Below are 15,128 nucleotides of genomic sequence, written 5' to 3' on the forward strand. Positions count from 1 at the left end.
GTGAAATTCTCCTTGCTTTCAGCCCTCCAGCTTTGGAGCAGTTCAAATCCCTCGGTGCAGAACCTTTAGAAGTCAGCGTTGCGGAAACGGGAGAAGGTGTTGGAGGTTATGCGAAAGAAATGTCGAAGGAGTTCATAGAGGCAGAAATGGCCCTCTTTGCTAAACAGTGCAAAGAGGTGGACATTGTTATTAGTACAGCTCTTATTCCAGGTACACTACAACCTTATCCCCATTACAGATATTCCTTGATTTACAACTGCACTAAAAATGTGACTTGTGACTGTTTTTCCACAGTTAACAGTATCCCCATTGTCACATCATTAAAATTCGGATGCCTAGCAACTGGTTCATATTTGCAATGTCCCGTGGGGCCATGCGATCCCCTTTTGTGACTTTCTGACAAGCAAAGTCAACGGGGAAGGCAGTAGTGGTGGTATTCTACCGGTTTGGCCCGGTTCTCCCGAGCCGGTAGCAGCGATGAGCAGTGGAGACCAAACCAGTTCTGTCTGTGTGCTGTTGGGTCCACCCACCTGCCTGGGCTCCCATACTCACCTTTATCCACTGAATTTGAAGCGCAGCTGCTTTGCGCGGCACAGAATAGAGCCACACGGCAGCTGCTGAAGCGACTGGGATCGTGCAGGGTAGCAGGAGGCGAGTTAGAATGCCTCTGCGCCTAGGCAAACACCTCTGCGCCTGTGCAAAGTGCGCATTTGTCATGTGCGTGCATGCAAAGTGTGTGCATGCACGCAAAGCGCACCCACCAAGTCAAGCCCACCGAACCGGTGATAAAAATATTTGAATCCCACCACTGGAAGGCAGATTCATTTAACAATCAGGTTACTAGCTTAAGAGCTGCAATGATTCACTTAACAACCGTGGCAAGAAAGATTGTAAAATGGGGCAAAACTCACTTCGCAACTGTTTCGCTTAGACTTTTTGGGCTCAGTTGTGATCGTAAGTCGAGGACTACCTATACAGAGGCCTTAGCAGTGGATGCTTCTAATAAGAGAGCCCAACATTTAGTTTCTTATCTTGTCATCAGTGTCAAGTAAGCCAGAGAGGATTCTTGCAAAAAGATAGAAAATGTAACGATTGTGTGGGTTTTATTTTCCTGGCCTTGAGAGATATGCCCTGCACAGTTTTGGAGATTCAGCAGGCAGTGATAGTCCTACTGTGTTGTAGTTCGCCGGCAGCCTGTGTAGACAGCAGCGGAATCGGACAGTGGGGAAGAACGGGGAGTCTGGGAGTTTGGGGAGGACTCAGATGAGGGTCCTGCATCCAATGCAGAGATGGGGCCAGGACCATCTGGGAGTGGGGTGCTGCCTTCGGAGCCTGGCAGCAGCAAGGCAGAGGACCCAGGGGAGCCTGTTCCCAGTGTGCGTGTGTGCGCAGGGCTTCTAGAAGGCAAGAGCATCTGAGACAAAAGGGGCAATTTGGGAGTAAGGTTCGGAGGTAATTGCCCCTCCCATAAGGCATATAGGACAGGAAAAGGTAGAGAAACCTTTGCAGGAAGCAAAGTCGTTCACTATGTTCGGATTAAACCTTGAAGCTCTGTGTGAACTTTGTACTACAGTTGGCTTTTTATAGTTCATTTGGCACTTTAGTTGTTGGCTGCAATTCAAAGGAGAGAAAGGTGGGTGCTTATCTCAAGGGACTGTTTGGGAGTCATTACAGTCTGGGAACGAACATAATTCCCAGCATTGAAATAAAACAAGAGTTGTTTTAACTAAGCGTGTGCTTAATTACGGTCTCAGGAAGTCCTGGTCAGAACATACTGCTAGTTGCTATCTCAATGGGTTGTAGAAATAGATAGGGATTGTTGAGCCTAAGCTGATCCTTGCATATATAATCCAGACAATCCTGAGGTTTTGTTGGCATCTGCTCATGCTTTTTTTTTTTTTAAAGAGTTCCTATCTTTCATTTCTGTTCTTGCCATTTGCGACAGGGAAAAAAGCTCCAATCCTGATCACCAAACCTATGGTGGAATCCATGAGAGATGGTTCCGTAATAGTAGATCTTGCCGCAGAAGCTGGTGGCAATGTAGAGACCACTCACCCTGGAGAACTTCACATACATAAGGTTTGCATGGGAGAGTCTGTTTCAAATATTTTGTGTCAACTCATAAAACATCCCTGGGCCTCTTTTAGTAGTTGCCATAAACAAGGGGGAGTGGCGGGGAGGAAGGAAATCTGGAAGAGCAGCGCAGCAGTTTGAAATCAAAACTACATTCCAACATTTATCTTAAAAAGCTACCAGAGCTTTTGCCCGGGAATATATTTAATTGGAGAAGGTGAATGATGACACCCAGCCCATGAATGTGCTTAATTGGAGAATATGATTTATGAGACACCCAGGAGGGGGGAAACAGGGTCACAGGGGACTGTAAATTACGTATGCCAGAGTTGGCTTCATACAGGTCGTGCCAGTATGTCGCCTCTAATAAATCCTTTGGATTTTTTTGAAGTTTGGCTCCAGATGCATGATTTAATTAAGGCGATCACTGGAATCCTGACATTTTGTCCGCTTGACAGAGATATTATTTTGCTCTTCTCCAAAGCAGAAGAACATCACACATAGGCCTTCTTAACTATATTAGGCATTTTAAAATCTGGGTTTTCAAAAGGATCTGACATGGGCTGGACCCACTGTGCTTTATCCCAACTCAGGAAGGACACTCCTTCAAATGAAATTATGCAGCTCCCAGGCAAAAAAAGCTTGTTATACCTTTATGTGTCAGCGTTCCAGCAAAACTCCATTCCACCCCATAACTCCGAGACAGACATCTCTCAAAGGTTCCTTTTATTTGGATAGTAACTGGTACAACTGTGGAATCCCAAATCTGAAAGTTCCAGGCTTCCTTACAATAATTAAAAACTACAAATCCATCCCCTGCACCCATCAATCACATCACATGGCCCAATCACCATCCGTCCCAAGTTAAGACTTCCTCTCACTTATGCGCAACACAACCTGACCTTGAATCAGAAAAAGAATGTTATTATGTCTAACTAGATATACTCCAATTAACTCCCCCCTAACACTTTCCCAGGCTCAATTATGGCAGCATGGGAGCATCAGATCTCAATATGGCTTCCAAAGCTGACATTATGATTTAAGATATTCCTAAAATCAGACATTTTGGCTTACTTAACAAGCTGTAGTTAAAAGAACTATGGCTGTCCTGGAAACCTTCCACCTTTACAGAAGTTTTGTATATAAGAGCATTAGTGCAATTTAATTATGAAACCCTTCTTCACTATAGTGAATTAGTTATGGTTTAGTGCAGTGCTCGAATCAGATATGTATTTGAAGCTTTTCTCCTTAATCTCAAAGTAAGTTGCTTTAACAGTAACATGTACAGTTAACTGAGTTTACAGTGCCTTTGAAGGACATCATGTGTGATTGTAAAGTTCACCCAGAATTTAGGGTTACAATTGAAGGCAGGACAAGAAGCAAGGGATGGAATCTAATCAAGGAGAGAAGCAACCTAGAACTAAGGAGAAATTTCTTGACAGTTAGAACAATTAATCAGGGGGATGAATTGCCTCCAGAAGGCTCCAACACTGGAGGTTTTTAAGAAAAGTTGGACAACCATATGTCTGAAATGATAGAGTTTCCCGCTTGAGCAGGGGCATGGACTAGATGACCTCCAAGGTCCCTTCCAACCCTGTTATTCTGTTCTTTCTAAGGTTTAATTTGTTGAAACAATTGCAAAGGGACATTCTGTCTTTCTCCCCCCCTGCAAATAGTTTTGTGGACAAAATAGCCCACGCCAGGTTATCTGACCCCCTCCCTTTACTTTTCAGAGTTTAATTGGAGTGCAATTAATCTGGGAAGCACAGTGTGTAACCATGATGGCATCAGATGTCCAAGAGGTGTTTTCAGGCTTTTAAAGTGTGTTTTGATTTCTTAACTCTTGAAATAAGCACCATATGGCGATGGAACTGCTTCCCCCAAAGGCCTCCCGGCTTGCTCTGCCATTGGCTCGAAGTCAAAAAGGAAAGTTTCCCTCCTTCAAGAATAAGAGCAAGCTGTTCATGTAAAAAGTAATTTTGCCTTAACTGGCAAGATAAAGTGTCAGCAGACATCTGATTTACCATCAGCTATAAAGGATTTATCAAGTCAAAACACCTCAAAGTCGTATCAAGGCAATACATGGAAAAAGATGTTTTTAAGGGTCTTAATTTATTGCTTTTCCAACACTCAGGGCGTGGTGCACATTGGTTATACGGACTTGCCAAGCCGAATGGCTACCCAGGCCAGTAGCCTCTATTCAAACAACATCTTGAAGCTATTAAAAGCTATTTCCCCTAGCAAAGAATACTTTTACTTTGAGCCAAAAGATGATTTTGATTATGGGACGATTGATCATGTCATAAGAGGGACTATGGTCATGAAGGTGAGTTATTATTGTTATTTTTCCCCCTCTCCTAAAATTCCTTAACAAACAGTTTAATGGAGGCATGCAAAACATTGTAATGGAAGACAGAATCAGGATCTTTTAGGAGAAATTGCAGTTGATTTTTAGCTTTCGTCTGGAAATTAGCTTTGCAGGTGACATCGAAACATGGAGTTTGGTTTCATCCACTAGAACATCAGAACTTCTTCTAATCTTCTGTTTCCACCTTCTTTCATTTTGCTTTAAATGTCACATATATATGTAGACCTAGCTCGTATATGCACCCAGTCTACATTTTAGTCCAGTCACAAACCTTTGTAAATTAGTAATTTACACATTGTCTGCACACTGTTTTTCCCTCCAATTCCAAATCAACAAAAGGGACAAGAAGGATCAGTTGAAATCAAGCAACAGGTAGAAGATTAATTGTAAAGACCTGAAACAACTTCAGCTGATGGCAAAGACCAGAAGTTCTTTGAGTCAGCAAAGGGATGCTTTGGGCTAAATTTTTAGCTTTTGACCCATCTAGACTCAATCTGTCCAGATAGTTCTTCTGACACCCTCGCAATAAGATTTGTGACTTTCCATTAAGGACTCATCCTAATGTCTCTGCTACAGGAAGGGAAAAATATCTTTCCAGCACCTTTACCTAAAACTTTACCACCTGCTGCCCCAGTTAAGCAGAAGTCTCTTCAAGAACTAGAAGCCGAAAAAGAAGCAGCCATTTCACCCTTTAGAAAAACAATGACCTCAGCTGGAGTATATACAACAGGTATTTCAAAATGTTACATTTATTCATTCTCTCTCTCTCTCTCTCTTTCTTTGAAGTTTAAATTCCTCTTTCAAAGTTCATTGTGATATGTATTAAGAGATTTGCTAATACAGGTAGTCCTCAACTTACAACTGTTCATTTGGTGACCATTCAAAATTACGACGACACTGCAAAATGTGACTTATGACTGTTTTTCACAGTTAAGACCTTTTGGGATGACCCAGGGTGAGATACAAAATAAACACAGTCACAAAAACAGGTGAGGCCTCTTTTATTCCTTCACTTTGCTTTAAAGTTCCAAATATTCTTGACTGAAGACAAAAAACTCCCCCACAAACAGTTACGAAAAGGAGGAAATACCATTTAAACTAAAAATGCCTATAAATTATAAAGAGTAAAAACAACACAAGCCACACTGAAGTAATTAAGGGAACCAGGCAAGATAAGGACTTGAAGACGTTCACAGATATCAGAACACATACTGGGAAGGACGCCAAACTCAGAGAGAGGAACGCCAGACTAGAGATATTTCCACACTTTGTTTCCAGCACTGGCCCATGCGCATGTCCGTCCTTTTAACCAGTTCTCACAGCTGCAGCCCATGAAGAGGATCAAGGCCCTTTCCTTCCCTGTAGACATTCATGTCTCTCCCTTATCCTCCCCTCCTGGGCCTGGGTCTTCCTCTGACTACCCAGCTGGCCTCTGTCCTTCCCCAGCCTCCTCTACAACCTCCAGAGCCACACCTCCACTCCACTGTCGGCTGTTCCTCCTCTCCCTCAGAGTCTGACTTAACAAGGGCATAACACCTTTGCCCATGATCATGGATAAAAATTCAGATGCTTGGCAATTGGTTCATATGACTGTGGCTGTGTCCCAAGATCATGCAATCCCCTTTTGTGACTCTCTGACAAGCAAAGTCAACGAGGAAGCCAGATTCAGTTAACAACCAGGTTACTAACTTTTCAACTGCAGTGGTTCACTTATGGCAAGAAAGGTTGTAAAATGGGGTAAGAATAGATTAACAAATGTTTAACAAATGTCTCAATTAACAACAGAAATGTTAGGCTCAATTGTGGTCGTAAGTTGAAGACTACCTGTACAATCTGTGGGAGATGACCAGGCTGAGCTCAAGGGAGGAGGGGTCAAATGTGTCATCAGTCTTGAGTCTCTTCGTGCCCACAAGAGATCTAAGTCCAGCCCATCTTGAGTTCCATTGACTCTTATCTACCGCCAATTTGCTTTGATCATTAGTAGTTCACATTCTTGTAGAAAAGCATTAGCATACAATAAACTTATATTTATTTGAACTGCCTGGATTCCCGATTTCCTGCGCTTGACATAGTCATAGTTAAAGAATGAAAAATCATCTCAAAGGTCTATTAAAAACATCTCCTACATTGTTGCTACTATACTTTAGCCAAGGAGCCCATCCCAGATAGAACTGATAGAATGAGTTGAATTTGATTAAAACATGAGTGGGTGTGGCATGCTGTTTTACATCTGGAATTTGCAGCCACTTTGGCTCAGTTTACTAATCTTAAACAGTAAGAGAAGCTATCAGGTGGGACAAGTGAATAGGTAGAATCTAATGACAAATTCTCAGTTATCTCCTTGTAGAATTTGATTCTTCCTAAACGCAAATTAAAATTTTTATCATCTCGTTCTTCTCGGTGTTTTATACCAGAGCTTAGGAAAACTCTGGGGGAAGAATCTTTTCATATGCAATTAACTTATGGATATCCCCCTAAAATGCCACGATGGCTTTTAATTCTATCGTTCATTTCGATTGGCCAGGTTCCTTGGATTAAGTTTAAAATAAGGTTATGTAAACTCAGGGAGTTCAGTTGCATGCAACTCTATAAATACTTTATGAATGTTTGCTAGAAACTCCTTTGAAGTAAGATTGTGTGGGACTGCAGTTTTAATAGCATTTCAGGCTGATGATTAAGAATGGAATTTCTGCATTTAGAGAAAATGCAACTGATTCTTGGTTGGGTTGGAGATAACCTTTGAACCTCCTTCTATCATGTCTTGCCTTAAGGTCATGCTACATGGAAATCTGCCTGGCAATTTCTCAAAATGTTCTCAACCGATGAAAGAGACGCATGTTTTTCTACTTTTTTCTACTTCTACTTTTTGACACCCATGTCTAAACATATTATTTTAATTTTCCCTTAAGGATAGTCTTGAAGTGATTTGATTGTTAGATGGAAGTGATACAGGAACCTCGTGCCAATGCTGTTGATTTCTCTGACAGACCTTTCCAGTCTCCATAGCCAACCCACACTTCCTAATCAGAGAAAGCCCTTTGGAGGCTATTATAATACCTTTGGGATTAATAAAAGTGGGAAAAAGAGAAATCGCTGCTCATTTGAAGAGAGTATAACAAAAGACAGGACATTCATTCACCTCTGCGGCCTCCTAGTTAATAAGCTCAAGAACATCATAGCGCACCTTGAAATTTCACTGAAATGCTCCCTTTTGGAGAGAAAAAAATTCAAAATTGAACAAAAAATTATGGGAAAAATGTAGCGGTTTGCTTTTTGGGGGACGGAGAGGGGGAAAGTAAAGCACTGGCTTGTGACCTTCTCAGAGATGTCCTGAATAAACATTCTGTGTGATATGTATTTATCTTTGCTGCCATATTTTTTTCTGCAGAATGCAGGGCAGTTCAGGCCAATATTTAATTCCTTCCTGTTCAGTAATTTCCTTTTATCTGAGTCAGGTTGCCTTTCTTTTTTAAAAAAAAATATCAGCTTTGAGGAATGAGGGAACGGACAGCAAAAGGCTTCAGTGGAAGCTGTAAAAGGTATTATTCCAACCATATGTTTGAGCACAGTTCTGGTACATTCTTTTCTGAGAACGGGAAAGAAAATCCTGTTTTAAGAACGGAGCGGTCATGCCTTTAAAAAGGTTGAAAATTCCTGGCAATTAGGCTATGGAAAAGAAAAAAACTTTAGGATACTTGCAAACGGCTAATTATAGCATCAAAATGAATTAAAGTTAAATTGTATAGAGAAATATTATCTATCTATACAATTTAAGTTGATTAGTTAGACTATAATTAGATAGATAGACTATAATCTCTATCTATCTATCTATCTATCTATCTATCTATCTATCTATCTATCTATCTATCATCGGTATCTATCTAATGGTATCTATCGGTATCTATCTATCTAACGGTATCTATCTGTCTAGTGATTATCTGTCTGTTTGTCTCTCTTATCTCTCTCTCTCTCTCTCTCTCTTTCTCTTTATCATAATAAGTTGGTTTTGCAGAACAAAGATATAGACATTTAATTATCTACATTTTATCCTGTACATATTTATTTATTTATTTATTTATTTATTTATTTATTTATTTATTTATTTATTTATTTATTTACTTACTTACTTACTTACTTACTTATTTACTTACTTACTTACTTATTCATTCATTCATTCATTCATTCATTCATTCATTTATTTAGTCATTAAATGTTTATGCTGCCCCTCTCCTCTACAAGGTGATTCACTACCTCACCTGCGTTTTTAAAATGTTAAAAGTGTTTTTCTTGGTATTGAATTGATTTACATGTAGAATTTCCTCAGTATTCATGGGTTATGAGTCAGTTGTATATGTGAATAGTCCAACCTAGACTGAATAGTCCAGGATAAAGGAGTAGGGAAAGGAAAGATAACACTGGGTTTAATTTAAATGAATGGGACACTGCTAATTTGCACAATTCCCATGTGGTTATTGTGTGTCTATCAATTCAATTTTGAGAAGCACAAGGGTTCACACCTCCAAATTTGCAAATCACTTACAATTAAAAGGAAAAAAAATCTGGTTGGTTCACCAGATTAGGGCTGTACTGTATCAAAGAGTAATATAGGGCAGTCAACCCCATGCTGACTCAGGAATTCTGGGAGTTGAAGTCCACAGGTGATAAAGTCATAGTTGCCCACATCTTCTCCAGATGTTGGACTACCAATAATAGCTGGAAAGCCCAAGTGCTATAGAGAAATTCATCTGGAATTTGCCTCTTTGGAGAAGGCTAATATATAGGACCCAAAGAAGGTAACTACAGCTTGTTCTCATTGGATGTTGTTGAAATTCCTGTGTGGTCTGCCTCCTTTAACATTTTTCAGATGCTACAATAGGCGCCTTTTCCTCCAAAGCAAGTAACAAAATCAATGGGAACGTCAGAGCCGTTTTTCATTTTGTAATTCTTGGGACATTGTTCCTTGAAGGTTTGTTCAACCAACATTTTTGACATGTCTAAAACGTTATTTCTTGGCATTTCCACATCCGGAGGCCAAAGCATTCTGGCACAGACAACTTGGCAAAGTGAATTTTAACCAGACAAGTCAACATTTGGCAGGGAGCGGGGAGGAAGGAATGCGAATTGCATCCATTAAGTCTTCATATCCTTTCTTCCAATGTCTTGTTTTATTGTGAAGGTTAACACCCCAGAAACCAAAAGAGTGTCGAATCCTTTTTTGGAGGGAGGGGAATGCTTTCTTAAGTATCCTAAAATGCTTGTTGTTTTCTTTAGGTCTGACATCAGTTTTAGGGTTGGGTCTCATCTCCCCTAATTCTGCCTTTACCCAAATGGTGACAACTTTTGGTCTCGCTGGAATTGTGGGCTACCACACCGTTTGGGGTGTTACACCTGCTCTCCATTCACCTCTGATGTCAGTGACCAATGCAATTTCTGGTACGTCCAACCTTTGCTTTGCCATTTTTTTGTTTTAATACTTGGTGCAACCATGATTCTAGAGGAGCACTGTGAATAAAATGAAAACAAAGTTCCTTTCCCCTAAAAAATCTATCAGCCAAGAAGGGCCACTTATCCATATCTTTCTTCTTGAATTTGGCAATTTTCTAGCTGCAGTGAATTCTCTGCACTGTTGTTTAATGTCTCTTATCTGTAGTCACTTGAAGATAGCTCTTATGTTCTAACATCAATGGATTTCTTTACATTAAAGTAAAAGGTAAAGGTTCCCCTGCACATATGTGCTAGTCATTTCTGGCTCTAGGGGTGGGGTGCTGATCTCCGTTACAAAGCCGAAGTGCCAGCGCTGTCCGAAGATGTCTCTTTGGTCATGTGGCTGGCATGACTAAACACCGAAGGCGCATGGAACACTGTCACCTTCCCACCAAAGTGGTCCCTATTTTTCTACTTGCATTTTTTACATGCTTTCAAACTGCTAGGTTGGCAAAAGCTGGGACAAGTAACAGGAACTCACTCCGTTACACACGCTAGGGATTCAAACCACTGAACTGCCAACCTTTCAATCAACATTACCAAGTCTTTAAAGGACATTTCAGGGAATCTGAGTTTGCTTCATCCTTGTGAGAGTTGATGATAGTTAAAAGATTTTGATGATTGTTTTTCTGTCCATGTTGTCTCACACAATCCCACCATGATTTTAGTGTTTGAAAAAAAAAACCAGCTAAAATTTACCATAACCAGTATCAATTGGGCTACGTCACTATTTTCATAAAACCTAGAGTTCTAATACTTAGTAATTACATTTTGTAATAATTGATAAGGGAAGTTGCTAGATATTGTGTTAACAATTATGATTTATTCAATAAATCCTGATTAACCAAAGATATGGCTTAAAATAAAAGTGTGAAACCAGATTTTGAAATAACAGATGCTTCAAAAATAAACCTGAAATAACTGTAATGTGGAATATTAAAATAGGTCCAAAGATCCAAGGATCAGAGGGCAAGAAAAGAAGTAACGAGACATCTCCTGACCGTGAGAACAATTGATCAGTAGAAGTTGTGGCTGCTCTATCACTGGAGGCTTTTAAAAAATATTAGACAGCTATTTCTACAGAATGGCATAGGGTCTGATCAGGGGTTGGACTAGAAGACCTTCAGCGTCCCTTCCAATTCTGTTATTCTGTCACCTATATTTGAGATTTGCTGAGGCCAATTTCAAATATTAGATAATGAAGAAGCACTGTGACTTTAGCATTTTGTGCAGTTTGGTTAGCAACATTCTATGGAATCCAACATTTTCCAAGGCTGCCTCTAGTCGACTAGCTTGGAATATGAGTTAAGAGCTGTTGACAATATGAGTAATCAAGCATGTTCAACCATAACAGGAAACATCTGCTATATGATAGAAGGTTTTTGAGCAAGGGATTGCAAACTCATCATCTCTTCACACTATCACAACAGGTTCTTTAATTTTCTCTCTCTTAGGACTCACTGCTGTGGGCGGCTTGGTGTTGATGGGGGGATCTTACTTGCCTTCCAGTGTGCCTCAGACATTAGCTTTACTGGCTGCCTTTGTTTCCTCAGTCAATATTGCAGGTAATAATTCACAAAGTGCATGTTCACCATAGTGGCATAGTGGTTAGAATGCAATATTGCAGGCTAACTCACTGCCCACAGCCAGGAGTTCAATCCTGACCGGCTCAAGGTTGACTCAACCATCCATCTTTCCGAAGTCGGTAAAATGAAGATCCAGATTGTTGGGGCAATATGCTGACTCTATAAATCACTTAGAGAGGGCTGTATGAAGCCACTATGAACCAGTATATAAGTCTAAGTGCTATTGCTGTTTAGAATAAATATTTATATTTTGCTTTGGCCATGGCTACCCAGTTCCAAAGCCAAGGGAGCTATCTTCCTTAGTATCCATGGACACCCTGTTAGGAACCCCACACGATTGATTTCTAGCCCAAATTTGCCAGTTTGGTCTAGTGGTTAAAACACTAGGCTAGAAAATGGGAGACTGTAAGTTCTAGTCCTGCCTTAGCCATAAAATCTGACTGGGTGATGTTGAGCCAATCACCAGCAGATGTTGAGTTCTAGTCCCGCCTTAGCCATGAAAGCCAATGACTTTGGGCCAATCACTCTCTCTTTGTCCAACTCACCTCATAGGGTTGTGGGGAAAATAGGAAGAGGAAGGTGTGTTGAATATGTTTGTCACCTGGAGTTAATTTGTAAAAATAATAAAGACAATTAATTAATTGTCCGGTATAAATTAATTCTTTGTTTCATCCTTCTGCTTCATCTTAACCATTTTCATTCCCCCTCCAAATAGGTGGCTTTCTAATTACCCAGAGGATGCTGGATATGTTTAAGCGTCCAACAGATCCACCTGAATACAATTACCTCTATCTTCTCCCTGGAACGGTCTTTGTTGGTGGATATGGTGCATCTCTTCTCAGTGGATACAGTATTGAGCAGGTCAGAAATCCAGGCCAGTTTTTAGACTCTCTTTATTCAGAACCAAGTTAACAGATCAATACTGAAGAATAGAATAGAGTAGAATTCTTTATTGGCCAAGTGTGATTGGACACACAAGGAATTTGTCTTGGTGCAAAGGCTCTCTCAGTGTACATAAAAGAAAAGATACATCCATCAAGAGTCAAGAATCATAAGGTACAACACTTAATAATAGTCAAAGGGTACAATAAGCAATTAAATCATACTAGGAAACAGACAATAAAAATCGTAAGGATATAAAGTTACAGTCATACAGTCACAAGTGGAAGGGAGTGATAAGGAGGTGATGAGAAGATTAATAGTAATAGTAATGCAGACTAGCTTGACTAATAGTAATAGTAATAGTAATAGTAATGCAGACTAGTTGAACAGTGTTGAGGGAATTATTTGTTTAGCAGACTGATGGCGTTCGGGGAAAACCTGTCCTTGTGTCTAGTTGTTCTGGTGTGCAGTGCTCTAAAGCATCGTTTTAAGGGAAGGAGTTGAAATAGTTTATGTCTGGGATGTGAGGGGGCTGTAGATATTTTCACAGCCCTCTTTTTGACTCGTGCAGTATACAGGTCCTCCATGGAAGGCAGCTTCTCTGGAGAGAAAAGGTTTCTTGAGGTTCATTAGTACCAGTGATGCATATTTTTCAAGCAATGTAATGAAAAGAAAACAGCTCGTTGGGTTCATGTGGTCCCTGAATTGTGTAAACAAATGCTTATAACAAACATGATAGGTGGGTCTCTGTGCTCAGCTTCTGCTTTCAGCACACAAGAAGAAAGCTAAACAGTCCTCCCTGCCCTGCCCCCCACTCTTAATTTCTTGCTAGATGCAAAAAGGAAATCGACAACTTGGGCTGCTTGTGTGACAAAATTGATGGTAGGGGAGGCTAGCGAATTTTGTAAACAACAAACTAAAAGACTCAAGGTCCATCCCACCCTTGATAGGACCTGATGGTAAAGACTGCAACGACGACACCATTAAAGCCAACCTCTTTAACACATTCTTCGGCTCAGTATTTGTAAACAGCAATGGATCATGCCCAGTATTTCCTAGCCGTACCACAGATAACAACAATGATCTAATACATATCGATTTTACAGAAGACAATGTTGAAAAAGCACTACGCAATCTAAAACCATCTCTATCTATTGGACCGGATGGAATATGTGCCTACTTCTTAAAAAAGCTATCCACTGCCATAGCCAAACCTCTAAGCATAATCTTTGAAAAATCTTTCAGGACCAGCTCCTTGCCTAACCTATGGTCACAAGCCACAGTCATCCCCATCTTCAAAAAGGGAGACCCAAGCCTAGTTGAAAATTACAGACCAATCTCCTTATGCTGCGTCACCTGTAAAGTCATGGAATCAATTATTAACCAATCCATCATCCTCCACTTAGAGACAAACAACCTACTCTCCAATAAACAATTTGTTTTCAGAAAAAAACTATCCTGTAATCTGCAACTCTTACATTGCAAAAACATATGGACGACACAACTCGACCAGGGCAAAGCAATAGACGCAATCTACATAGACTTCTGTAAAGCCTTCGATTCAGTGGTACACGACAAACTACTCCTAAAAATAAAATCCTATGGTATCTCTGGACAACTGAATAACTGGATAGAAGCATTCCTGGCAAACAGACAACAAATGGTCAAAATTGGAAGCGTCCTATCAAATTCTGTACCTGTCAATAGTGGTGTCCCCCAAGGCAGTGTTCTAGGACCAACTCTCTTCATACTCTACATAAATGACCTCTGTGATCATATTAAGAGCAATTGCGTTCTTTTCGCTGATGATGTAAAGCTGTTCAATACCACAGACAATACTGCTACCCTACAAAAAGATCTTGACTATGTATCAGAATGGTCAAACAAATGGTAACTTCAAATCTCAACAAATAAATGCTCTGTCTTACATATTGGCAAAAAAAATCAGAAAATAAAATACAAGCTGAATAGTCAAGATCTTGTTGATGACCCAAGCTCTGTAAAGGACCTTGGAATACTCACCTCTAATGATCTAAGTGCTAGAGCCCACTGCAACTACATAGCCAAAAAGGCATTAAGAGTTGTTAACATAATCCTACGTAGCTTTTTCTCTGGTAATATCACACTACTAACCAGAGCATACAAAACATTTGCTAGACCAATACTTGAATACAGTTCATTAGTCTGGAACCCACATTACATATCTGATATTAGCACAATTGAGAAAGTCCAGAAATATTTCACAAGAAGAGTTCTCCACTCTTCTACTCGTTGTAGAATACCTTATGCCACCAGACTTGAAATTCTAGAACTAGAAAACCTTGAATTACGCCATCTTCGGTCTGATTTAAGCATGGTATATAAAATCATACATTGCAATGTCCTACCTGTCAATGAATACTTCAGCTTCAACCATAACAACACAAGAGCACACAATAGATACAAACTCAATGTTAACCGCACCAAACTTGATTGCAGGAAATATGACTTCAGCAATAGAGTGGTCAATGTCTGGAATACTCTACCCGACTCTGTAGTTTCTTCCCCAAACCCCAAAAACTTTAACCTCAGACTGTCTACTATTGACCTCACCCCTTTCCTAAGAGGTCTGTAGGGGGCGTGCTATAAGCGCACCAACGTGCCTACCGTCCCTGTCCTATTGTTTCTCTTATTCTTCTTTTATTTTTCTTATATGTACCCATTTCATGTATTCACAACTATGTATACACTTATAC

General features: G+C 40.2%; 1 protein-coding gene across 2 annotated transcripts in view; it reads left to right on the forward strand.

Annotated features, from left to right (window-relative positions):
• The window catches only part of LOC113418289 (NAD(P) transhydrogenase, mitochondrial-like), a 69,572-nt gene that overhangs the window by 21,643 nt on the left and 32,801 nt on the right, over positions 1-15,128 (forward strand). For both annotated transcript variants that reach the window (XM_087972662.1, XM_087972661.1), the window contains exons 7-13: positions 23-210; positions 1,946-2,079; positions 4,208-4,399; positions 5,018-5,171; positions 9,713-9,874; positions 11,380-11,490; positions 12,227-12,372. In XM_087972662.1, the coding sequence (XP_087828788.1) occupies positions 23-210; positions 1,946-2,079; positions 4,208-4,399; positions 5,018-5,171; positions 9,713-9,874; positions 11,380-11,490; positions 12,227-12,372 (1,087 nt within the window). The remainder of the gene's footprint in view (positions 1-22; positions 211-1,945; positions 2,080-4,207; positions 4,400-5,017; positions 5,172-9,712; positions 9,875-11,379; positions 11,491-12,226; positions 12,373-15,128) is intronic.

Source organism: Notechis scutatus, chromosome 11 (assembly GCF_049901735.1).
Source record: "Notechis scutatus isolate UNSWTSFEM ecotype Mainland chromosome 11, rNotScu1.2, whole genome shotgun sequence".
Lineage (NCBI taxonomy): Eukaryota > Metazoa > Chordata > Lepidosauria > Squamata > Elapidae > Notechis > Notechis scutatus.